Source organism: Panicum virgatum, chromosome 2K (assembly GCF_016808335.1).
Source record: "Panicum virgatum strain AP13 chromosome 2K, P.virgatum_v5, whole genome shotgun sequence".
Taxonomy (NCBI): Eukaryota; Viridiplantae; Streptophyta; class Magnoliopsida; order Poales; family Poaceae; genus Panicum; species Panicum virgatum.
Genome location: NC_053137.1, coordinates 17,559,171 through 17,585,131, shown reverse-complemented (window position 1 = coordinate 17,585,131; position 25,961 = coordinate 17,559,171). Strand labels below are relative to the sequence as shown.

Below are 25,961 nucleotides of genomic sequence, written 5' to 3'. Positions count from 1 at the left end.
TCTTCGCGAGAGAAGATGCAAAGAGACCAGGAGACAACGCAACAAGTAGTAGCACCCACTATGCGCGGTGCCGGTATTTAAAGGTGGGGGGGCGGGCACGACCGAACCAAAATGCCAGCGCCGCTAAGTGAAAAGACGCCCGCACCCCCGTGCTCCGCGTCTGAGGCAAGCAAACCCGAGGGGCAAAGTCGTCTCTTCAGAAGTCAAGGAACTAACTCTGAAATTTTTCTCCCGCTAAAATTTTCTCCGCCAACTTCTGGGCGCAAGCTAATAAACTAACTCCAAAAATTTTGTTTCTTAGGCGAAAATGTGAAGCATTTTTTGTAGAACGGCACGGACTGCGCTTCGCCAACCACCGCTGTGGCGCCCAGCCTGAAGGGTGGCGCTTCGGGCGCCGGCGGCGCCCACGAGGTCAAAGCCACGCCCCTCCCAAGACTCGGACCGAGGCTTCGAGGGGCTACTGTTGGGGACACCACCTTCGGTCTGGACACCGAAGGTATGCGAAGACCAAGCGGCCCGCGCGTCGAAGCGAAGGATGAGCGAAGAACGTGAAGGTCTTCGGTCGTCTGGCCAAAGACGCAACAAGGATGCGTCTTCGAGGCGCATATGCTACTTAGCAAAGGATGGAGGGCCTTCGGAGAGTACGACGAGGGTGTTTGTAGTGAAGAGGGTTGCATGAGATAGCGGGGCCCATCTAAGCTGTAATCCACTCATAACTGCAATAGGGAAATTACATGTACGTCCAGGAATATTCTAGAAATATGACCGTTGTGTAGGTTTAGAGTAATATTTGCACTTGGAAGACGAAACTCCGCCTATAAATACCCCTGTAATCCATATTGATGGGACACATTAAATAGAGAGAGAGAAAACTTCCTACTTGGTTTGTGTGCATTTCCTTACTGTTGTAGTGTTCGCCCGTTTCAGAGACAATCTCCACCAACAAGGCCGCGCATGGCGGCGGGCGGAGGACGATAACGCCGGGCGTGCGAGATCGCAGAGATGGCAGATGGAAGGGATGGAGATCCCGTTTTTTTAAACGGAGGTTGCGGGATAGGTGGGCGGGCTGGGGCGGACGGAACGAAAATCAAATGACGAAGGACGAAAGACCGAAGGCAGACCAGACCGCTGAATTTTTTATCACTCTTAGCCTCTTTTTAGTAGTAGAGATATGCATGTTGATGCTAACATTTTTTTAGGTTTTAGTTGATTCAAATAAACTTCTAGCAGTTTCCAGTGCCTCAATATTTCATAGCAGAAGATGTGACGGTCTAGAAACACAACATATCAACAAATCACTAGGATGCGAAGTTTTGCCGCATTGCTAGCTGAGGAACCATCAAATTAACGTACAACCGGCCAGCTTTGTCGCCGGAGATCAGTCTGATCAGACGAGACGCCGTGTGGGTGTGCCTCTCTGGTTCTGAGCGGAGTGGAGGACAAATAAACCTCCACGCACGCAAACTCCTGCCTGTACTCTGTGCCACGTGGACTGGTAGGCCACGTAACTGACACGAGTCGAACATGTAACGAGCAATGTGCAGATCTGCAATGGATCAATGGGATCAATGGGAGTACTCGATCTTGCTCGAAGAGGCCGCTTTACTGCTGCAAATCTGCAATGGATCAATGGGAGTCTTGGATCAATATAATAAGCAGGGATACTAGTACATGGTTGAGCTCAAGACGTTTGGTCATGCATGGTCATGGATATGATGGATTCATGGCTTCATGCACGCATCATCGGTGAAGTTAAAAGATCAAGCCGAACACACCCTCGCGCGCCGTCCGATCTCCGATCCCGCTTCGGTCAAACCGGAAGCGCATCGCTTAGCCAATGGCTCTGATAATCAACCCTCGGTCCACTTATATTAAAAAATATTTCAAATCCGGCCACGTTTCTCCCATTTAACCGCTTAAGTTTTCCAATATTAGAACCCACCGTCCTCATGTTACATTTTAACACTTTAGCCCTCATATTTTTAAATAAAAAATACATTTTAGCCCTAAAATTCTTTATGTTTAACCTTTCTGAAAATATCTATTTAATCATTTTAATTAGTTTTTCTCGCGTTAAGCCCCGCAGAGCTGTTTTTAGCATATATCTTTAGCATTTTAAGTGCATTTTAGATGTTCTTAATATTGTTTCGATCGTTGTAACCTATAGAACTAGCTTTTAAACTTCTTGTATCTGTTTACCAATATTTAGTGTATGGTTTTTAGTTCTTTTCATTTATTTGCTTGCATGTGCTTGTATTGCTATTGTGTGGCTTCTTTGTGACGCCTACATGAGAAGCCATTGGAGAACTCCCTAGAGCAAGAGTTTCAAGAATATAAGCAGTAGCAAGGGACTAAAACTTCCTAAAGCAAATGTTTGGAGAATATAAGCAGTAACAAGGGACTGAGGAAAGTATGTATATTCTTTGATCATACTTTCATTCAATAACATTTATTTATTTTTACAGTTGAATTCACAGACCATATATATTATCCATATACTTGAAGCCAGGTTATTTATCGCTGCCTGCTTAGAGTGGACTCTTTTATTCTGTTTTTATCATGCGTTGGGAGAGGTTCACTCACGAAACCTTAGCGGGCTACTGATTTATTAGGGAGTCCTTGAAAAGATTTAGTGAATCCATGTTACTCACCTCAGAAATATTTTGGAGCCTTGCAAATCCGGGCATAAAGACACACACGATCTGTAGGTAAAGTGAACAACTTTTTGTACAGTGTAAAACTGACATAGTGCCACGGTTAAGAGTATCCTGAACCTTCTTCATGAATTATAAGAATATTTTAAAAACTAACCGTGAGAAAATTATAAGAAGTTTTTAATATGATTGTGATATCCACAAATTTTTTATAATTTTAAAAAGATTAAGATATTTATAAATAAATTAACTATTGGAGTTTAAAATTACATAAAAACTAACAAATGATAAATCTATAATAATGTTTTTAATATGCATTGTGATGTGGATTTTGATCGTTACTGGAATACACATTTATTTATATTCCTAAATTTAGTTTGATTAGTAATAAATAACTATGATATTTTATAACATTTTATTTTTATTTACTATAGTTTTGATCCTGAAACATATCTAATTTATGGCTTGATTTTACTTTCGTTCATACGTATAATTTGATTCTAGCGCAGCGCACATAAAATTTAGCACTTGATTCGCACATACAATTTATCACTTGATTTGTTATTTTAAAAATTAACCAACGGTATGTAAGACAACTCACTCTCGCCGTCGCAGTTCTGATGTAAACACTTGCTACTGTTATTCACTTGCTATTCACTCTCGCCGTCGCCGTCGTAGGCATGCAAATTTTGATCCTAACCCACATCTGATTTATCGCTCAAAGTCGGATTTGACGGAGCTCAAAACATTGTTCATGGATGGATTATTCATGCACGCATCGGTTGAGAGCAGGGGATTCCCCTGTTTCCTATGCATCAAGACACGGGAGAAACCCCAAACCAGGACAGATTGAGCCACAACCTCATCTCTCATCAGTGTCGTCACCGACTGAAACCGACGGCACACAAAATACACTTAAAAACAGGATACATGTACAAGCCAGAGCTAAGCTGAGCTGACCTGACTAAAAACAGTAGAGATGAGCAGATAAACGATGTACGTACGAACACACGCACCATCAACACCCACACATGCCATCACTATTACGACGTTAACGCGGCGCGTGCAGCGCGCGTGCTTGAGATGTAGAGGCGAGATCAGACCCTGGGGCCCTTGGGCACGCCGGCGGCGCCGCCGACGCCGTAGTCGGCGTGGTCCCGGTAGCCGGCGCTGCCGCCGAAGAGGCCCGCGTGGAGCATCATCACGTAGAGCAGCTGCGTGAAGGCGAGGATGATGACGAAGGCCTCGAGCACGCGGAGGCGCCACCCGCGGTGGCCGCCGATGTGGATCTCCTTGCACGCCAGCCCGAAGGCGAGCGCGGTCACGGCCCAGGCGATGAGCGACGACGCCGCGCTCGCGGCGAGGCTGTCGTGGCGCCACGCGCGGACGTGGTGCACGCCCGCCAGCTTCGACGCCGCGCCCACCACGCCGGCCAGGATCGCGAACACCAGGAAGTAGAACGTCGCGCCGTTGCCGGCCACATCTGCGAGCAAGACGTGTGAGTAACCCAGCACTACATCGACACCGATGATCCAGATTTAACCACAAGAACTAATCAAGCGCTGTAGTACCCGGGTAGTTGGTCTGGCCGTTGATGAAGTGGTTGAGGTTCCAGCTCGCGAAGCCGATGACGATGAGGTACATGATGAGGTTGAGCACCATGAGCGGCGCCACCATGTTCCTCCCGACCCCGGCCATTGTCGTCGTCCAAGCCTAAGCTAGGTGGCTCTTCTTCCTCGCAGAATCTAGAGCAGAGCGAGCCTAATTAAGCTTGCACAGCCCAGCAATGGGAGCAGGCGGCGGCACTCAAGCTAAGCTGAGCTCTAGCAGCAGCTGCAGTTCTGAAGACTAGTAGCAATGGACAGCAGGCTAGTAGCTCGACGAAGCAGCAGCTCCCGCTTTTAAAGGCAAGGCGGCCGGATAGCCGGGGGACCAACCTGGCTGCCGGGCTTATCCATCCGATCCGCTGCCGACTCGCCGAGGGCCGCTGGATCGGACTGCGCGTGAGGCTCAAGCTTCGGCGGCCTCTGCATGCGCGGGGGGGCGAGGAGGCGGCGACGCGTGTGCGCACCCGCGCCAGCGCGGCGCGCCCAGGCGGCGACGCAGGGTGGGTGGGGGAGGGACACGTGCGCGCGCTCGGTGCCCGCGGCCGGGAGCCCCGCGCGCGCCGGAGCGAAGCGTGCGCAGGGGCGGCGCCAGGGGTATGCCCCTGTATGCCTAGGCATACCCAAGATTTAGGGGGAAATGTCAACATGTATTCATAGATGTATATACTCTATTCATTGCACAAAGAGTGTAGTTTTAGAAAATTCAAACACATTACTCATTCAAAAAAAATGACTTTGTTACCCATAATTATTTCTACCAATTGTGATTGAAAACTGTATTATTTATTTGGGTTTCTGGATCCTTAATGAATGCAGACATTGAAACTAAAAAAATAATATCTACTGAATATTTGATTCGCTCTATACGTTCTTTTATGCAATGCTTTCTTGGTATACTTGATATTGCTTTAATTAGATGGATTTCATTACAAGCTAAAACTGCATTCTTTGTGGGACAAAATTTGAATGCCAAAAACTATACTTATTTTGGAACGGAGGGAGTATCATATACAACTTATGGATCCAATTCAACAAAGCCTAGCAAGGAAGCCCCAAATTCAAAAGAATCATTCTCTCCGTCTCTGCTCGCGGCTCGCCCTGAGCCCCCTGGCTCCGTGTTCGCCCCAGTGCACCTCCGGCCCTCGGCTCTGAGCCCTCCGCCTTCGGCCCGCGGCCCTTCGCCTGTACCCTGGATCGGCGTCTGGCGGCACTCCGGCGACCGGCGTCCGGCTCTCTCATCCTGATCACCTCCCCAACTCGGCAACGACAACTCCGGCAGGGGTAGGCCGCAAGCCCCTCGCTGTCCCAGTGCCAGCGCCCCAGCATCAGTGCGAAGGAAGCCGCCACCGGTTGTTATTCGCACCGTTCAACTGCACTATTGTTGCACGCTCGGCTGCAGCTACCGCGTGTTGCGGCAGCGCAAAATGGCGGTGGGAGCTGCAGCAGTAGCCGAACGGTGCGATTATGAATTTGTTATGCAACTTATCGTCAACTATACTGTGTATTAGCTTCGAATTTTTTTTTTATGTTTGGCATACCCAGCCGCAAATTTCTGGCTCCGCCACTGAGCGTGCGCCTGCCACCGCTCGCGCTGGCGAATCCCGGCGGGGCGGAGGGTTCTAGAGAGGTCGCCACGGCCACCGCCACCGCACGGATTCGGAACTTGGGAGTGTTCTGCTCGTGACCGGGCGCCTCTCGAGGTCGGTCGGGCCCGTCCGTGCACGCCAGCGCTTGGCGTGGGAGGTTTAGACTTGGTCACTTTTGGCGTTGGCGTGGAGTGTCACTGGTTGACGTGTCGAGATGGCCGTTGAGCGGGTGGAAAGCCCCCTACTTTATTTGCCGTATAGCTGCGCCTCTCGCCCTCGCACGAATAAAGTTCAGGAGTTAGGCTTGCTACTCTTGTAAGTGATTTGAGCTTGCCCCTAAACCCCTCCTCACACGCAGCGCAGCGACACAACCTCCCCGAGGCACGAGGCACAATCTCTCGAACTCTCTCGGTGCGACAGTTTGGGAGAGGCGAAAAGGAGGCGGTCGCGTCCCCGTGTGCTCCCGCCGGCGAGGACGCCGATCCTCTCCGCATTTGATGGCCGTTCCGGCGTCGGATGTGAAGGGGATCGGTGCTTCTCGGCCGTGTGGTGTAGTTTAGGTCCTAGTATATCTAGGTTTCGGTGTCCGGCTGTGGCGGCGAGGCGGTGGCGGCGGCGCAGCGAAGGAATAAGGTCCTCTCGAGTTCTTCCTCGCCTTGGTGGTGCTCCACTCCGGTGCCGCCAACGAGCTCGTGGAGGTGGAGTTCGGCTTCGCCGGCTCCTGTACAGGTGTCTGCGTCGGCCATTGTTTCGTCGATGCGGCGGAGCGGCGGTGCTCGTGACGCGTTTCGTCATAGGTGCAGAGATGGCTGTGGCAGCTGTGGTCGGATGGCGAGCGGATCGGCCTCGACTTCCTCTCGGCGTTAGTCGATGGCGGGAGCCGATTCGAGATCTGTGGAGCTTGGGGCGCGTCGCCGGCCGAGGTTTCTTCAACGACGACATCGTTCCAGCCTTCGTGTTGGACGGCAACTGCGGCTCACTAAAGCTTTCAGGCGATGGAGCTCCTTCAGATCGCGGCGGCGGCGTTTCCTTCCGGCGTCGGAGTTGTTTGGGGAAAGGGACCAGGGACTTAGTTGCAATTTTCTTTTCTCTCGAGGTCCTTTTTGTAAAGTTAGGGGGACAGCTGTACTCTGTATCCTTATACGTACTTGTACTGGTATGTGTACGTTTCCTTAACCATAATACAGGTATGTTGTTAAAAAAAAGTGATTTGAGCTTTTCCTTTCCATTCTCTTTGATGGAACTAGTTTTTTTTCCGAGTAAATTGATGGCTACTCCCGCCATCCCAAAAAGAATGTAAATCTCGTTTCTCGAAGAGTCAAATAATTCTAAATTTGACCAAATTTATATAAAATAATATTAATATTTATGTTATAGCATAAGTATCTTTAGATTAATCATGTAATATATTTTTATACTACATCTATTTGAAGATAAAAAAATGTATAAATTATTTTATATAAATTTGGTCAAAATTAAAATTATTTTATATACGAAATTTATATTCATTTTAGAACAGAGGGAGTAGTTAACTTTATATAATGATTAAAAACAAACTCTTCTTATCATCCAATTAATATATCGTTATATACTACAATGGTTTTCGACGAATACTCCTCGATATCGGTGTACAGTGTTATCATTTTTTAAAAAAAATACAGGAGCACTGACATACCATCCATATCAATTGAAGAGAGTAGAAATCTAGGTTTACAATAGTTCAATTAGACCATTCACTTCTCAGTGGAAGTTTCATGAACGTGATTAGCTAGAGTGATACATCACTAAAAATGTTTAAAATTAGGATGAAACACCTCCCCTCAATGGATTGTTTCACTTATTGTTGTTTCCTAAATTTACATGCAAGACACAAACTGTCTAGGTAACCGTGTATACATAGTTCCATCCAATGAAACTCATTTCGCCTCTCTCTTCATTGATACACTGCCACATCATTAGAAATGATGACATTATGGTCTATTTAATGCCCATAAAACTCCCACTAAAAATGGCCTTACATAAAAAACAGCAAGAAATCTAACTCAGAAACAAAAGAACTGAACATTAAGACACAAGGGTTCCCACATGTCCTTCCATTTCATCCTTGATCAGCTGTCCAACCTGGATCAAGTAACCTGCTACATCTCTTGATTTGCATTGTCATTGAAGCAAACAGCAGGACATAAAAATTAATGATAATGTCAATTTCCATCCGGATTCAGAGAACTTTGTATCCGAACAAAATAAAGTGTCACAATTTCAGAGCCTGTCACGTAGCTCATTAACAAACAAAAAAACATAGCCAAAATATGGATAGACGTAATTGCCGGTGATGAAATAAGAATATATTGATTAATCATATCGAAATGCCTCTTGTTTTGAATAAACAAGCAGCTTTACCGAATAGACATTATTATTGTTCTATAAAAAAGAATAACGTTAGTTTCTCAAAAACAAAAATCTTCGGTGATTATTGGGTGTGCCGAAGCAACAAAAAAAAATCAGAATCTAAGTGCTAAGTTTTAAAGCCCAAAACTTTGCTAAAAAAATCAAAGAGGATTCTCTTTTTCTTAATCTATCAAAATTGAAGAAAAACCAGCCTGTCTAGACAGTCTATATTGTTGGTAATACTTTCATCTTCTATTAGTTCTGGATCCCAGAAAACTCTTAGCAACTCTTCTGGATTTTACACCGGATTGTCGACACCTGTAATGTGTATAAGAGGCCAGTGAATTCAGCGTATGAAGAAATCACTGAAAAATTTGGAGCAAGAATGTAGACAAAAGGAAGGAGATTACTATATAAATGTTATGTCTATGCCTTTTATTTTGGATGCTCTAGAATCAGTTCTGCCACAGTTGATATGTTTAAATGATCAAGATTGGTAACATGAAACATTTTCATTAGATTTGTCTTTACAAATGCTCTCAAAAAAGTAAAATTTGTTAGAATATGTTAATGTTGAAGTTATAAAAAGTAGTGGTCACACTTATCTCACGAAAACCGCGCAAAGTTAATGACATTACATTGTGAATAATTAATTCATATAATGTGCTCAAATTTCACTTGCTCATTGGAACTACTGTTTCACGACAAGGCTTGTGTTCTGAAGAATTATAATATGGTTGATCTGGTCTATGACACAAAATGTTCACCGTTTGTACATTTAGATGCAAATACTTTCATTATTGATGATAAAAATGTATATGTTCAGAAGATGTAAAGGCATTGAAATAATGCTAATATTTATATGCTACATAGAAGAATATCAAGAAGCTAACTACAATCAAAACCGATCCATCAAATGGAAACAGAAAAGATGAACATCCAATGACCCAAAAGATTCTTGCAAAGAAACGATACCTTATTTTAAATGAAAATAATGGATTTATCCTTCTGAACAGTTTTGGTTGTGAATTTCACATCTGCAGAAAATAGCTTTATCAATGAATGAAATATAATGGATACAACAACAACAACAACAACATAGCCTTTTTTCCCAATCAAGCTGGGGTAGGCTAGAGATGAAACCCGAAAGAAATAAGTTCAAAGTTCAGGCACATTGATAGCTAGTGTCCAAGCGCTTCTATCCAAAGCTATCTCTTTAGAGATATTCCAATCCTTAAGGTCTCTCTTAACCGACTCATCCCACGTCAGTTTAGGTCTACCTCTACCCCTCTTTACATTATCGACCCGCTCAAGAACCCCATTACGCACCGGCGCCTCAGGAGGCCTTCGTTGGACATGTCCAAACCATCTCAGCCGATGCTGGATAAGTTTCTCCTCAATTGGTGCCACCCCGACCCTATCCCGAATAACTTCGTTCCGGACTCTATCCCTCCTTGTGTGCCCGCAAAACCACCGCAACATCCGCATCTCTGCTACACTCAGTTGCTGGACATGTCGCCTTTTTGTAGGCCAACATTCAGCACCGTATAACATCGCCGGACGAATTGCTGTCCTATAGAATTTGCCTTTTAGCTTTTGTGGCACCCTCTTGTCACAAAGGATGCCAGAAGCTTGCCGCCATTTCAACCAGCCAGCTGAAATTCTATGCCTAACATCTTCATCAATGTCGCCATCCTTTTGTAGCACCGATCCTAAATACCGAAAATTATCCTTCTGGACCACCACTTGCCCATCTAGACTAACGTCTCCCCCCTCATGCCTAGTCGCGCTGAAATCGCAATCATGTACTCGGTCTTGGTCCTACTAAGTCTGAACCCTTTCGACTCTAACGTGCGTCTCCACAGTTCTAACTTCCTATTAACCCCTGCCCTACTCTCGTCAACTAGCACCACATCATCAGCAAAGAGCATACACCAAGGGATCTCACCTGAATGAAATATAATGGATAACAAGAGAAAAGTATACGAACTAAATTCATTACCTAGAACACTGAAGGATTGTCATTCTGCCTTTGAAATAAGAACTTTATCACATTTCAGTAGATTTGAATTGGAGATCCATCAAAACTCTCTTTTGACCAATAATTCCAATATTTGATGCTTAGATCAATTTTGATTTGCCTAGTTGCCAGATGAAACAACTTCAGCAAAGGACACATTCGAAGGCCTGAAGATGTCGTTCTCTCTTACTACTCTGTTATAGACAAGCTTGAAAGAACGTGACCCGTATGTCTTGTTAAGCAAACTTATTGGGATTCTCAGAGTTTGTTTCCGCCGGCTTTTCCCCTTTACATATATCCTGAAACTACCTTCATCTTCATTCTTCATGTTGCTTCGTGATTGATTCGTTACACCAATGTCAAGACTGTTCACTGCATTCATGTCAGGATTCAGCTCAATTCTAACCGCATCCTTTAATTGTTTATCCTGATCATCATGTTTGTTGCTGATGAAATTGTCACTTCCTACCACTGCAGGAGTCTCCATTTCCTCTCTGGCCGCTACAGCATTACTGTCCAATGAAGGTCCTATACTAACAACAGCTGCATCAGATTGAATATGTTTATCTGCTAAAGACTGTGAAATGGGGTCAACAACATGTGGCGGGGGGATGAAGTCGATTGTATGGCCACTTGACCATGCTGACACTTGCACAAATTCTGACGGAGCTGAGCCCATATAAGGTTGCCATCCATAATGATTAGGCTGAAAAATATTAGTGGTCATGGGAAATGTAGTGCTTGGAACCACCTTTGGTTGACTATATGGTGGATAAATAAATGGCACAGGATGCATGAGATTAGGAGACCGAGGAGTAGGACGATACAAATGATGAGGGGAAGTGCACAAAGGAGGACCACTTGGCACCATAGTTGAATGCCCAGGATGCAGGGATACATTCACAGGCCAAGGTGCTACTCCCGGCATGGCACCTGGTGGCGGAAGACCAACATTTCCAGAAAGGGGGCTAAGTACAGCTGGTGGAGATGGATTAAATGGTGGGGCAGCGGCAGATAGCTTCTTATTAGGCATCTCTCTCAAATCAATATTACTTATCAATAAATTAGGCTTGGACTTCTCATTTGCAACACCTACAAGACTCCCTGTGTTTGTTGTAGATGCCAAATCTGATATAGGTTCTATACTACTGGGCAGAGCTTCAAAAAATTCCATGTCAGACTTCCCACTCTTTTCAGCTTTAGCAGATCCAGTAGACTCAGAAAACTCCATGGCTGCGCCATCATTGCCACCACTTGATGATTCTTCACTTGCGTTACTGAACACATTGGCATCTTCTTCTTTACTATTTCCAGACTCACTACCAATTACAGACATCGGCAAATTTTGTGAACCATCTTTGCCTATATTCTCAATCTCTGGTTCTCTTCCAGAAAATTTAGTTTCTTCTGATTGCTGGATTTGTTCTGCTACATTGGCTACTTCTTTAGGATCATTGGCATTTGAAGAGATAGGTCTCTGTTCCACTTGGAGTGAATCAACCAAAGAATCCTTCATTTCTTGTGCAATGATTTGACCAAGTGATGGTTGGTTCTGCGGTACATCATCTCTAGATTTCTGAATTTGAGTCTTGGCAATTGTTCCAGGACGTGCCAATGCAACATCTTTGTATGATGGAGCATTTCCACTACTTGCAATTAAAGCTCCATGTAGCTCACTTTCTTTGTGATCTATTGAGGTAGGATTGTGTGCTTGTGAGTATGTCACCTGGGATTCTGCTTTACCACTCACCTGCTCTGTACTCTTAGTATCTTGCACCTCTGTGGGCACAGTCCCTGGCTTAACCCTATAGGTCACAGCCTTATATATCTTGCGACCAAACCTGGCACCTGATGTCTGGACTTTCACATGCTGCTGAGGATCTGTATACGTTGTAGGTACGACAGTTCTCTTCCTTAAGAAATAGTAGCGATTATTTGAATAGGAATTCCTGGCCTTGTATTGTGAAGTATATGTTGGATCATGACTATCAGGGTCATACACCTTTCTGGCGGTGGGACGGTAATGCTTTATCTGCTTTCCTGGTCCCCCAGCTGATTTAGGTCTTTGAACAGGCTGCCAACCATCTTCAGGTTCTGCAGTTTCATCTTGAAGAACCTCCTTAGGTACATTAATGTTCACCTCGGGTATCTCTAGTGGCAGCTCAGAAGGTGCTGGTTGCTCAAACGATTTCGGACTCTGTTTAACCTCAGCTTCAGACATAACATCGGTACCATCATCTTTTGGCAGCTCTTTAACATGCTGTTCCTCATCTATAATGGGAGTTGAATCCCTCGGAGATGCTTCAGGACTTGCTCCATTCGAACTTTCATTTGAATGTGATAAAACCTGACATGATGAGTATGAGGTGAATAAAATTATTAAACAAAAAACAAGAACTGGCATAAAGAAAGATAGGTAACCAACCTTTATACTGGAGTATCTCCGTTTGCCAGATTCAGAATCTCTTCCTTTGTTCTCTTGGTTGGGATTTATGTAATCAAGAAGATCAGACACACTGGAAGTACAATGTAAAAGTCAATATAATATCTAAGTATCCATCTAAAACTGAGTCATCAGAATATCAGCAAACCCAGTCTTTTGTATACTAGCCTATCGCAGAAAATCTAAGGATTTATTTCTCAATCAAAGTTTCACCTTAGGTGTCCTTTACTAGCTATTGATGCGTCAGGTTTCCGAGTTCCATTCCGTGCAGCCTCTTGTTGCTCAATTACTTTGGACTCAAAGTATTCAAGCCAGGCAGCAGCATCCTGCATTAAGACAAGGCTAAAAGGTTAAGAATCGCCCTCTAAGTCATAAAGGAGGAAAATTTTCTTTCTTCCCAAAATAAAGGAACTGTCATCTTGGACAAAGAAATGCTCTCTAATGTACATCTTTGACTAATGACTATAAATCTGTATATATGTAACTCATCCCAGTTGCTTTTTGTTTAGACTGTTGAAGCATCTCCATATATAATTAGTAGTAAAAATTCAGTGAGGTTCCTATTTTCTTCCTCTTATGGTTTACTAAAAGGATTCTATCACTCTCATAAACAAAAGCATCTTTTCTAGTATGGGAACTTGAAAAAATTAAAGGACAACCATGTCATCTGATCTATTTAATTCCTGTGGAGCAGCTAAAGGATTTAAATCTACAATTTAAGGGGGTAATTCGATTAGTGTGGAGTATTATGTAGTAGATTTGATAGCTATACAAGTAACACTATTCTCATATTACAATTTCAATGTTTTGCTAATACTAGTAAAATGTTTATTTGACTGCACGCATTTTAAAATGATATCTAATTGGAGGAGGTACTTCTTGTGCATGTCAACAATTTCATTTCATGAAAGGATACCTGAGTCCGTAGGTCATCTGGTCCAAGCTTTGCACGAAGGATCTGTAAGGTTGTTTGCTCATGCTGAACACTCAAGGAATAAGCTTCCATCAATGAGAGAGCTATGGCTATAGCATGGTAGCTGGCAGCAGTCTATAGATAACAGAAGATCACTACATAAGTATTGCCCAACCAACAGTATAACTCTTTTGAGAAAAAAAAAAGATCTTAGTGCAAGCATATCTAGCATGTCCTTGCAAGAAAGGAGATATCCTATTCTAAACTATATATATAGAAAAACTATTACCTGTATATGATCAGGCCCAAGTAATTTCTGGTTGCATTTTAAAGCTTTGTGCAAGTATCTGAGAGCTACATGCACATTGCCCAATCCTTCTTCCATCATGGCTACATTGATATATGTAGCAGCTGTATTTGGATGAGATGGCCCGCACGTAAGATGCAGAAGATATAACGCACGCTTGACATACCTAATTTACATCAATAGTTAATGAGCTTTACGAAACTAGAATATGAGTAAATATAGAAGTTTGCAGATACTGTCACAATTAATTCAAAACATCAGAATTGTACATTTAAACAGGACTGATCAAATTGTAAGACACATCAGAATTGTACATTTTACCAGGACTGAACAAATTGTAAGACAACAAGTATGATCCACTTCTGTTTTTAAAATGCTTTCATGTTTATATCTTGGAGCTTTAACCAGATCATAAGAAATAGCCCAATAGACAGATATCATTAAAAAAACAACAGAAATTGACATATTTATTTTGTCCTTGGCATTGTAACTTAAACTTTCCTTTTAGTGTTGTGTGTGTGTGTGATCAGTAGGGGCTTGACCCCTCCTGTTACATAAAAAATTAATAAAAATAGGACAAACAGCAATCTAACTTGAGTACTAGATTCTGCGGTAGAAATTATTTTTTGACAATTTTTTTTGTCCTTTCCAACCTTTCCTCATAAAATGAAGAAAAAAAATGCACATATTCATGAATTATCTAAGATATTTGGAAAAGAAACATCATCTCAGGATTCACCCAAATATCAGTATTCCATTGCATCTGCTATTCCATAGCTAACAATCTGTATAACTTGTATCGGAACTATCATCTTAAGGATAGGTTTTATTTCAAATAAAACTTATACCAATAAAGAGAAAAAAAAACATGCACATTCCATGTGACATTTTTTTGAACAGAAGCTAGAATATGGGTTATAGAACAAACAAATGCATGCCCTAAACAGTAAATATGTTTTGTTTTATCTCCTGCCAATCATCTTTTTTTTTCTCGAATAAGGAGAGCTGCGTATCTTTGTATTAAGGAGAAGAAATGGTCCAATTACAGCATAACCACACCTCACCTTGGACCAAAGTGAGGGTAGAAAAGAGAAAACACAAAAAGAGCTGTTACAGATAAGATGCACTTAAGGACCAGATCAAAGCCATTGCACACCGTTGACCCTACTGTCCTATACACGGCCAATCAAGATCAAGATCTTAAAGATTGTGAAAAGATACAGTATTAACTTAGCTAAGACCAAAAAAGAGTATTGTGGTCCATTAGGCTGTTATGAAAACATAGATGAGCTCAATGAAACACAAAATGGAAGAGTTTTATGAATATTCCTTACTTTAGAGCCAATTCTGTATGTTGTAGACGGTAGTAGAATACAGCAAGGTCTCCATAACTCTTCATTGTATCAGGGTGGTCAAGTCCAAGTTCCCTCTCATTGATGTCTAGGGCCTTCTGCTGATAAATAGTAGCCTGCAGTTTCTTGGACATATTAAAAGCTAGAACAAAAAAGTATGTCAAACTTTTTATCTATAGGCACATCCATTTTAAAAGCATTTATTCAATGGCCATCACACGCTTTCAGGTATCATGTTACTGACAACTTCATCCCCCCCAGTTGCACTCTGGCATGATATCAACCTAAAAGTTATCATTTTTCCAATACGAATCCTTGCATATTACTTTAGTTCTATGATACTTTGATCCTGTAATATATTATCAAAGCAGGTAGAATCAATGTTCTGAAACCATGTAAGGCCACCTAGAATTGCCTGAAAATGTTTAGCACTTCATCAAATGACCTGATTTTCAAACCGCATAGCAATATCTACCTGATTAAAATCACCAGTATGGTACAAAACAACGGCTAGCAGGCTATAAGCTCCAGCTGTCATTCGATGGTAGGGACCACATACAGTTATGAGCTTAGAAAGAGCCTGCATTTTCATATCGAATATTACAAATCAGCGGAAAAAGTATATGAAAGGAATTGCAACATTTAGACATGATTTTTGAAACATACCTTGGTCCCATAATTGACAGCATCTTCAAGTTTTCCCTTGTCAAGGGCAGTTTTAGAGGATTCTAGCAGTTGCCTTCCATCTGCAGATGAGCATGCGACTTGCTGCATGTTATGAAAACCATATTAGTTGGGTTTATGTCATTTCCTACAGTGTCTAACAAAGTATTAATAAATAAAAAAGTTCTAAACTACTGATGCTCATAACCGACGTACATGCCATCAATGTATATGATTACATATGATGAGTCAAATTAATTTCAAACAAGTAATAATCCTATCCTGCAAACCTTACCTTATGTACAGGTACCAGGCTGATAATGTCCTGCTTATGGAATGTGAAAACAGAATCCATAACGAAATCTCGGGGTGCCAATTCAATGCCCACCTAACAGCGGCAGTTATCCTCAAATTAAATTATGCCAAATCAGGATGATTTTTTAAAAAAATAAAGATACAAATAGTAACTTTTACCTTATGGCATAGTCCTCTCAGGATAGCATATTTCCTCACATCATTGTAATGTTTCTCTGTGAGCTCATATTCATATCTCTTTTTCAAGAATATCACAAGCCATCTCCATACTAGGGGATGCACACTAGGACAACTTCCAGAGACACCAGATTCAGGAACACCAAGCAGTAAGTTCAGAGCTGCAGCTATTGTTAGTGCTAATTGCCGTGTGTCTGAAATAGCAGCAATCACGGATCGAACGATATGCTTGAATGCTCGCACTATCATTTCATGCACACATAGGGACTGAACATGTGAAAGCTTCTCTGAAAGCTTGACCTAAACAGATAATTAGCTGGTCAGCATTATAGAGTAATTGGAAAGAAATCGCATTCATTCAGTTCAAATATAAAACAGAACTAGAAACTTACAACTCGTCCTAGAGAGCGCATCTGTAGGCCTCTAGTATGCATGAAATCTGTCAAAGTCCTACCGTCAACAGGTGAAAGCTCCAGAGAACCAAAATCAGCAACCTGAATATTTTCTTTGATTAGGCTTCTTAACTCAAAACAATGAGCATGTTGATTATATACATCACTCAATCACTCATAATCTCATAAAACACTTGATTACATGGAGATGTCCCCTGGCTGTCATAAAAACTCATTATCTAGTATATTGATACATACCAGCTTAGGAAGCGCGACTTCATCATAGTACTTCAGAGCCATCTCAATCAACTCAGAAGGTGACTGTAGAAAAAACAAGGTTAGTCTTCATGCATGATTATGATAAAATGAGTGTTAGCTAAGCAGGAACAGTAAAAACTCCAACATCAGCTAACTCAAGACAAACACGAACAATGGATGAAAGAATAATTATCTTTTCTTTCAGAGAGAAAAAAATTGTTTCACTTTACAAAAAAAAAAAAAACTGAGCAGAAGATTGAAGCACAAAAGTAAATGAATATAGCAAAGAAAGAATAGTACCTCTAAGGGCTTTCCTAGAACAAGTGTGTCAAACAATCTATGTTGCACCAATTTCAACACTCGTGCATGATTGAACATATTAGTTGTGCAGAAATAAGAACTGTATTGAAAAAGCTCATATTTGAGGTTGTCTATAACTGGTTTAGCTTAGTCAGAGTCCACAAATTTCATACTATGGGTCAGAAAAGAACCACTTTCTTAATACTTCAACAGCTCAGCTTGATATCCTTCTTATTAGCCAACATCATATCATGTGCAATGTGGCAACCTAAAGTTACTAGCTATATATATAAAACACGTATGGCTCCCAAAGATATAGATCATATGAAAAGTTTGTTTAATATTTTATCAACATCTCAGACAATAAGATCAACATAATACAAAGCAACATATAGCTAATTTGACTTTTCAGTTGTAATGAAATGCAATGCGTCACCTTCTGGTGGAGCCCAGTTTCTGATTCTTTCAACCTTGTAAAGGCAGATTCTGGTAATAAATCCTTCAGAAGGTTCTCATTCTCTGAAGCATTAGACTCTCCTTGTGGTAATTCAATAGGTTTGTCTTTCTGACTTTCTGCAGAGATTTTGGTCCCCAATGAGGATCCAATGTCAGCAGTACCAGCATTTTTCAAGTTCTTAAGGGCTTTCAAAGGCTTCCCTAGCCCTTCAATCTTTGTCTCTTTCAGAGATTTGTCCACTGTTTTCTTCTTATCCTTCTCGCCACCTTGCTTTTTATCCTTATCAGAATTTTTCTGATCCTGCAAATGCTGAACCCAGCAGGCACCAAGTTCCCATCTCATAAATGATTGTTTCTCATTTTCCTCTTCCTCAAGCTTTTGAAGACTTTCCTTCAACAATTTCTCAACAAAAGTTTGTGCCGTAGTTAGTTCTTCATGCCTATGATTTTGTGAAAGGCTTGATATCTTTTTCTCTCCAGTTGAATTGGCTTCATTAAGGAGCATCCTCAAACTAAACGAATGAGCAGAAGTTAATCAACAACAGACAAATATAGGTATACAAATTAAATACTGAGAATAACATAAAAGCATTGTTACTCTTGTTATTAACCTGTTAATGTTCAATGCATGTGCACCACCTTCAGGTTGATCTGCTATATTTATTGGCTTAATAGAAGAGGTCACTTTGGCTTTATTGATATCGGTAACCTTTGCTACTGCAACATACCCACAATACCTGAGGTTGATAATGCCCAAACTGTCAACATCCTGCAAATTAAAGAGAAAAGTAAGAAATACTACATTTCATGCAGAATATGGACAAGGTAACCTTAATTCTGAAATTATACATGGGCAGCCGTGTTTTCATCTGCCGTTATTCCTTTCAAAAGGTTCCTTTCTGCAAGATCTTTAGAGTCCATTCCTGTCGCTTGGATTCCATCTATCTTAGTGTCCAACTTGCAGCTTGCATCTGAAGAATCTCTTGTGACAGTGATGCTAAAATTTCCCACTGTCTCAGAATACAAAACTTCATCTATCTTGGTTGATTCTGATGTCCCTGTACTCTCCATTACATGCCTTACTGCTGCAATAGCCCGAAAGATGGCAACATCTACAAAGAGGCTGTGTAGTAGGAATGCTCTCCTGTCACGGATTTCCCTCTCCTCAGCAGTTTTGCAAGGCATAGATGTCAGATAAAGGAATTCATCTGCCCATGGCAACATATCGCTTTTGCCATCCCTTCCCCAACCACCTCCACTGCCTCCCCAGTTTTCATCCTCAGCAGGAAGAGGAGGAAAGGTTGATGGTGACTGGGCAGCAATTGGAGGAACAAGCCATGTGTTTGCACGAAATCCGTAAGGGAAATTTCCAAACTGCAATGTATGAGCAACGCCAACTAGGTGAGGACATAAAAATGGAATAGGAGAAAGATTTATCAAACATAGATGCAGCAAAGAATGGAGCACTTGGGTAACAGAAAACAAGACAAGATGCAACGAATTCGCTAGACATCAGTGCTGAATTAAGGTACTTCTACAAAAGCAGACAATACTATAATGTGACCAATATGGAAGAAACAAGTTATGAAACTACATTAGCATATCTATACGAGTAGCTAAGGTATCCCAGAAGGCCAGAACACAACCAAATTTTTTATTTGTTACTTGAAGTACACGTAAACCAAAATTTATCTAACTCTGTTCTCATATACAGTCTAGTGCATTCCTGAGTATTACATAGTTCTGATACAACTAATGTCAGATAGTTTCCAGGGGTGAGTCAAGCCTAGGGTAGCCACAGCTCTAACCCTAGGCATTGAACGAAGATGCTAAAGTAACTCTAATTCTAGCTCCACCTTGATAGTTTCCATCAATGCCAACAAAAATTATGAATTGAAAATTAACTTGAATGAGGTTACAGCAAACCTTGTTTCGTTCCAAAAATGCCTTCATAAGATCTTCATAAGCCTAAAACATATCAAAGCAACAATAAGAATAGAGTTAGAAGTAATGAAATAAGTAGTATGAAACATCAAGTGTGATAGACAATCTTGAAACTTAAAACTGCCTTGTGATTAGACACCTCTTGTTGCACTATAGCAGTTTTTTTTTTTAAACGAAACTACAGCAGTTTATGGTTCTAATGTTTCTCATCAAAAGCTCTCAAAAGATGCAAATGCAGATATTTTTTTCTGCAGCAGTATGTCACTGCTGCAATTAAAATAGCACCAGGCAAATATTGCTTTTAGTTTGTAACCTTGCAAATAGATTTATCATCATAATCCTAAAATTACTGCTAGAGTAATATTTTCAGTACTGAAGAAAGATGTGCACTCTTCATACACAGATACCAATCGTTTTGGTACAAAGTGAAGGAGATCCTCAAATTCTCCATGTACTACGAATTACCTCTTCTATTGTATAGGAAAAACAATAATCCAAGTAGAAACTAAATAATAAGGTCAAATACCTTTGGCATTCAAGCTACTGTTACCCTATAATAGAAATCATAACAAACAAAGTCAACAAGTTCAGTGAGATTGACGAACATTATCAAATGCTCTACTAAGATGCCTCAGAAGGTCGACAAGGTTATGGCACAAGACACGCTGCTTCCCCAAACTGAAGAATCCCTTCCTCCGAGCTTCAACAACAACGAATTTCCCACTACAAAGCTTTGCCTGTAAACCAGACAACGATTCTGATTAGGGCCAGCACATTATACGGAAAAATCATGCGGGAACTGTGTCACAACGAAGGTAATGAAAAGGCCGTCACTGATCCATTTTACTTACCTCGAGAAAGAACAGATGGTCATCCGAAGGCTGCTCCTCCTGCCGAGGCTGTGACACGCGCCTTATAACTGTAACGAATCAAGAGTTTGGATAAATTCAAGTGAACATTGAGCGGCTCTAGCGAATTGAGGACGCGATGCGTGATGAGGAATTAAGATTGGGAGCAGTGAGAGGCTGTCAACGTTCCCATACAGTGGAGTGGCGGCGTGAGGTTGGCGAGGGAGAAGAACTCGTAGAAGGCGCCGAGGCGGGGGCACGCGCCGCTCATCTCGGCCTCCAGCTCCGCCGCGGCCGCGGACTCCTTGGCCGCCGCCTCCTTCGCGGCCGACGACTCCTTGGACGGCGACGCCGGTGGCGGCGAGGCCGTGCGGCGCCCGCCAGAGGACCCGGAGGCGGCGCCCTTGGAGGTGGCGCCGGAGCTGGAGGGCTCCTTGGCGGCATCGGTGTCCTTGGGGGACGGCGGCGGCGGAGGTGGCGGCGCGGGGCCGAAGGAGGTGGTGCAGGCGACGATGTCCAGCAGCCGCCGGATGTGCGCCACCGCACTCTCCTCGCTGTACTCGTCTGCTTTTTTTATTATTTTCATTAGTGCGAGTAATTCGAGAAATACAAACAGGGAAGAAGTAGAACAGGATTTAGAACTTTGTTTTATTTTTATTTATATTTTTTGTCTGTGGTACGCTCTCAAAATATGGTTTGGTGAACTGCACACTTCGCTCTTTGATTCAGTCCCTGTGGGCACATTGTCCCTATTAATCGACTCTTTCGCAACAATGGAGGTGAGAGAATGTTAGGTAGAAAGAGTATTTTTTTTTCCCAAATGAGGGTTCCATTGTATGGTTGGACAATGATTTTCCTTAAGAAAGAAGATATAATTTTGAAATTTTTGAAAAGTTGATCGAGTTATGCTCGTTCAAATGAAGGTATGGTTCTTTAGGGTGTTGAGATAATGGATTGGTTTCCTAACATGAAGAATAGGAGACACAAGTGAAAGAAAGGAGGGATTTTGGAATGGAATTCATTTTATTCCGAATAACATAAACTTGGAAAAGATATGATGAATGACCCGTTTCAAAAAAAAAACAATGAATCCCGTGAATAGGAAGTGTAGCTCACCAAAGTGTGACAACAAACAAATACTAGCCGCAACTTGTTAATTCTGACCTCATAAGGTAATATCGCCACAAAACAAGCAAAAATATGCTAACCTAATGTATGAATTTGGCCTAAAAAAGCCTTCATAACTCTAGAGCCAAACTCAAATTATACTCTAGGTTGATACATTTCCAAATACCGTAATAAAACCTAAATTATTAGGTATTGACTAGGTAGGAGATGCAGCAGCTATCAACCCTATGAATTCCCATGGGGCTCAAGATGGTCGTTTAACTATCTCCGTTCCAAATTATAGGTCGTTTAACGTTTGACATTAAGTTTGACTACTAGTCTTATTCAAAAAAATCGTGCAAACATAGTCAAATTTAAGTCATTCTTGAAGAACTTGTATTAATAAAGCAAACCAAAACAAAAAGAAGTGATATTTTGCACAAATTTTTGAATAAACTGAGTGGTCAAACTTAAGGTTGAAAAAGTCAAACGACCTATAATTTGAAATGGAGGGAGTAATAATTTTTCTTGAAGGAACACCGATATATTAATAATGTTTGTAGCTTTATCACTCTTTTAGTTGGAAAACAAAAAATATTATTCTTTAACCGCTTTAGTGCTATTATAAAAATATAGATCCACAAGGGAATGATCAAGAACATTTGGTGTGTTGTTCACGCGCCATATGAATCTAATCAAAGGAGTAGCTACTTTTGATTAAAAAAAATAGCACTCAAGAACTAATATGAAGCCCATAGGTATAAAAACCCTTTCCTTACATAATCACGTCAGCCAATATTACACTTTGATTGCACATGTTACTATAACAGAGGATGTCTTGGTTTTTACCTTCCACCAGGGTGAGCGTGCATGGCTTCAATGTCGCAATGTCAGCAGCATCCTTCAACTGACCATCACGCGTCTACAACAAAAGCAAAATAAAATGAGTCATCGCCATGAACTCATCACCCTTTTGGAAAAATCCTGGAAACATGCAAGTAGGCTAGGGCAAAGATTGAGTTTTGATGGAGCATATTATTGGAGCAGATCAAGCAATGGTATCAGTCGATTAAGCCAAAAATTAAGTACTTCAAAATCATACAAAAGCAACATCGTTCTCGTTTCATAGCACTATATAACACCATATGAACATAATAAATATAGTAAGAACAACCCATCCGGCTTGAGGAAAACGAGTTTATTTGTTACGGAATTTTCTTTTCGACCAACCCATGGATTGACTTTGCCTGCTGCCGATACCTCATGTGTGAGGGAGTAGTTTGTGATGGCGCATGTGGCGGTGTTGACGCAAAGCAGCCGCCTCACATCGATGATCCTGTCCGTTGAAATCCCCTGCACCCGAGGAAACAAATATGGAGTAAAATTATGAATAGCACCTGAGCTGGTTTTATACTGTAAACCTATAGTTTGTAGTTTACGCTAAGATTTAAAAATAGAGAAGATGAGGAGTAAAAAAAAGGTACAATGTTATCTTCAATGCCGCTAAGGATCTGTAATTTATATATATGCAACCAAATCCAAGCTGAAGCTTTAGTTTGTTCCTATATATCTCAAGTAACAAGATTTAGTTCAACTTGTTTACATGTGTTTTTAATGAGAATTCTGTTCTCATTATATTGTATAGTTCAGTGAGGACAGATGAGATAAATGCTACGAGAGTACGAGGAGAACGACTGCATTGGTGAGGACATGGAAACCAAACCTTCAGAATCACATCAGACTGGTCCGGGAGGTTCACGATGATGTCAATGGCCACTGGGAGAACTAGAAACAACAAGAATGAAGGACATGAAGTTAATTGATAAGCCCAACGATCATATCACCCGATCATGAATTGTGTCAAGAGAACTATGGACATCAAAAGCAATTACCTTTCTCATCTTTCTTCTTCTTCTCACCCTTGGCCTTCCCGCGCTTGCTCTTAGGCGCCATGCACACGCCCAACGGCGAGCGAGCCCAGCTCAATCAGCCCAACTGCACAACAGATGCGAAACCAAGACATAAGTAGCTGCTCAGAAGGTTTGACACAATAGAATGGCTCTCAAGCACTAGGATGTAAACAAGCACAGTAGTGGGGAATGCAGCAAGATTTGGTCACTTTTCACTAGATACACTGAAATTAATAAATTCGACTCGGAGCCTTTCAATCTTCAGTTGCTGGAAAAAGATTTAATACACCGCCATTCTATCTTCAGTACTTCTGAACGGATTAAAAACGAAAACTTTGCGCCTTTTGATCGCATGCTTATTGCTTAACAATCACCGTGACCGCCAAATGACAGAAAAAAAAGGCGCTGCTTTCTTCCTTCTATTCTAGTATATGATGGCATCATAATGATATGATTGATAACAAAAGGCGGTGCTAATATGTAACATCGTCATGAACGATGAACCTATCAACGCAGCAACACACACACACACACACGGTTTGTATCTTTTCACATGGCTGCTCTCGGAAGAGAAACATGTGTGGCACATGTTTTGATTTGAGTTGAGGATGAGGGCGAAGAAATGGTTACAGAGACTAGTTCCAGAAAAGTACAGTGAGGACAAATTAGGGCGCTGTCCTTGACATGTGGGCATACAATGTTCATAACAACAGGAAGACGTGAAAGAGAAATACTCGTTGTGTTTTCTTGTATCTGTCCGGCCCACGAATATTGACTAGAAAAAAAAGTGAAACACTGATGGTGTAATAAGAAAAAAAAAGGAAGCAACTGGTTTAATATTTAAATTCCATCTCTCCTGTTCTCACTAGGATTAACTTGACTTGTGCGCACAATATGACTTCACTATGAAGTTTAACACAAAAGCCGAAAAGAGGTAAAATGGAATTCAAGAAGTTGGTTCCGTTCTGGCCAACTACAAAGGGATAAGGAGTATGAGGCGGCTGAACCTGTGGACATGAGAAACCCAGTTGCGTTCGCAGGCACCATACATACCGACACAATTCTGTTCAGCAGAAACAGAGAGTTGCGCAAAGAACATGTCTCGGATGCTCGACACGCTCGCCGAGATGCTAAGCCGTGAACGGAAACCAAAGCTATGCTTCCCGTAATTGGCCTGAAGCGCCCGGCACAAGGCAACCAAAGGCCAAAGCCCGAGCACGCAATGTTCAAGGGCAGCCGAGCAAAGGGCCAAACGGCCGAGCAACGGAGGCACGCGAGACACTTTACAACCAGCAGCCAGAAGGAGGAGGGCTCCAAGAATTTACCAATGGGCGCTGGCGCCCCAGCTGCTGCTTCCTCAGAGCACACGCCCCGTGCCTGACGACCTGCCTCGAGGCTGTGGATGGAAAGTGTAATTCTTCTGGGACAGGGCAGCAGGTGGCTAGTCAGAGCTGCTGGAGGCTGCCATTATCGGGATAAGAGAAGGAGAGTGAAAGGATAGAGCGGGGTGGAGAAGGAGGAGAGCCCAGGCCGGGAGGTGACCAGACCAGGGGGAGCAAGGCGAGGCGAGTGCCAAGGACGGAAGGAACCGATAGCGAGACGGGGTCGGGAGGCAGGGGTCGATAAGGGTGGAATGGTGGAGATTTAAGATAGGGTCCTCACTGGCCGCTTCTGCTCGCAGGCTATTGGAGTCGGAGATTCACGGGCCGGACCCCCAAATCGCGCAAAACGTCTGCAGAAGCAAGGGCGGTTTTTTTATTTTTATATTTTTTATTTCCGTTTTTTACAAAAATATATTTTCGATTTGGAAATTTATAGAAATATACCCCGGCCACCCCGCTGCCGGGCGGCCGGGACCTGACCGCCCGGCTTTCGGGCGGCAGGGGCTTACCTGCAAAAAAAAAGACGAAAAAAATTTGCAGACCGGTCCCTGGGGACCGGTCGCCCGGCAGCTGGGCGCCCGGCCTTTTTTTGCAATTTAGCCCTTTTCGCTAAATAATTTCACATATGTGTCCTTTTTATAACTTTTTGCAGAAATAGACCCTGAGGGTCGGCGTTGTAATATGTGGCGCCGAGATAACACGTCTTGGCGCCACAGATCACGGCGCCGAGGTGCCACGCACGCACAAGCAATCTAGTGAATCTTCGAACTTGCCTTTAATATTTTCGGACATTTTCAGGAGACTGGAATACTGTGAACCACACATCAAATATAACGGTAAGAATTAAGAACTACAAACTGCATTACACAATATAAACCATAGGAATTACATCATAATACAACGTTAATGAAACACACATCAGACATGCAGTGGCATGGC

General features: G+C 42.3%; 2 protein-coding genes across 3 annotated transcripts; both read right to left on the bottom strand.

Annotated features, from left to right (window-relative positions):
- Positions 1 to 3,484: 3,484 nt before the first annotated feature.
- On the bottom strand, positions 3,485 to 4,535 carry LOC120669726 (membrane protein PM19L-like). Its single transcript, XM_039949564.1, has 2 exons — positions 4,226 to 4,535; positions 3,485 to 4,137 (listed from the first exon to the last, which is right to left on the bottom strand). The coding sequence occupies exons 1-2, from the start codon at positions 4,350 to 4,352 to the stop codon at positions 3,752 to 3,754; spliced, it is 513 nt and encodes a 170-aa protein (XP_039805498.1). The 5' UTR covers positions 4,353 to 4,535; the 3' UTR covers positions 3,485 to 3,751.
- A 3,635-nt stretch (positions 4,536 to 8,170) lies between these two features.
- On the bottom strand, positions 8,171 to 25,287 carry LOC120669709 (protein TSS-like). 2 transcript variants are annotated; one of them, XM_039949549.1, is made up of 26 exons: positions 24,966 to 25,287; positions 23,623 to 23,725; positions 23,454 to 23,515; positions 22,991 to 23,083; positions 22,580 to 22,652; positions 20,819 to 21,187; positions 20,627 to 20,694; positions 20,381 to 20,512; positions 19,758 to 19,799; positions 18,681 to 19,205; positions 18,443 to 18,600; positions 17,812 to 18,343; positions 17,076 to 17,138; positions 16,818 to 16,919; positions 16,408 to 16,725; positions 16,229 to 16,321; positions 15,937 to 16,038; positions 15,746 to 15,850; positions 15,253 to 15,386; positions 13,901 to 14,084; positions 13,615 to 13,746; positions 12,912 to 13,024; positions 12,681 to 12,771; positions 10,238 to 12,602; positions 9,211 to 9,272; positions 8,171 to 8,553 (listed from the first exon to the last, which is right to left on the bottom strand). In XM_039949549.1, exons 2-24 carry the CDS (start codon positions 23,681 to 23,683, stop codon positions 10,377 to 10,379), a joined length of 5,778 nt encoding a protein of 1,925 aa, XP_039805483.1. In that variant the 5' UTR covers positions 23,684 to 23,725; positions 24,966 to 25,287; the 3' UTR covers positions 8,171 to 8,553; positions 9,211 to 9,272; positions 10,238 to 10,376. The 2 variants fall into 2 exon arrangements, with proteins under 2 accessions (XP_039805483.1, XP_039805473.1); XM_039949539.1 differs by having other exon boundaries at positions 20,819 to 21,190; positions 24,966 to 25,207.
- Positions 25,288 to 25,961: the final 674 nt, after the last annotated feature.

Bases quoted from the DNA above. Each gene is read 5' to 3' on its own strand.
- LOC120669726 (XM_039949564.1), bottom strand. From the start codon at position 4,352: ATGGCCGGGGTCGGGAGGAACATGGTGGCGCCGCTCATGGTGCTCAAC. The intron at 4,138-4,225 runs GTACTACAGCGC...TCTTGCTCGCAG, and splicing joins CGGCCAGACCAACTACCCGG to ATGTGGCCGGCAACGGCGCG.
- LOC120669709 (XM_039949539.1), bottom strand. From the start codon at position 23,683: ATGGCGCCTAAGAGCAAGCGCGGGAAGGCCAAGGGTGAGAAGAAGAAG. The intron at 16,726-16,817 runs GTAAGTTTCTAG...TTATCTGTTTAG, and splicing joins TGCGCTCTCTAGGACGAGTT to GTCAAGCTTTCAGAGAAGCT. The intron at 12,772-12,911 runs GTGAAACTTTGA...TTGTACTTCCAG, and splicing joins GCTAGTAAAGGACACCTAAG to TGTGTCTGATCTTCTTGATT.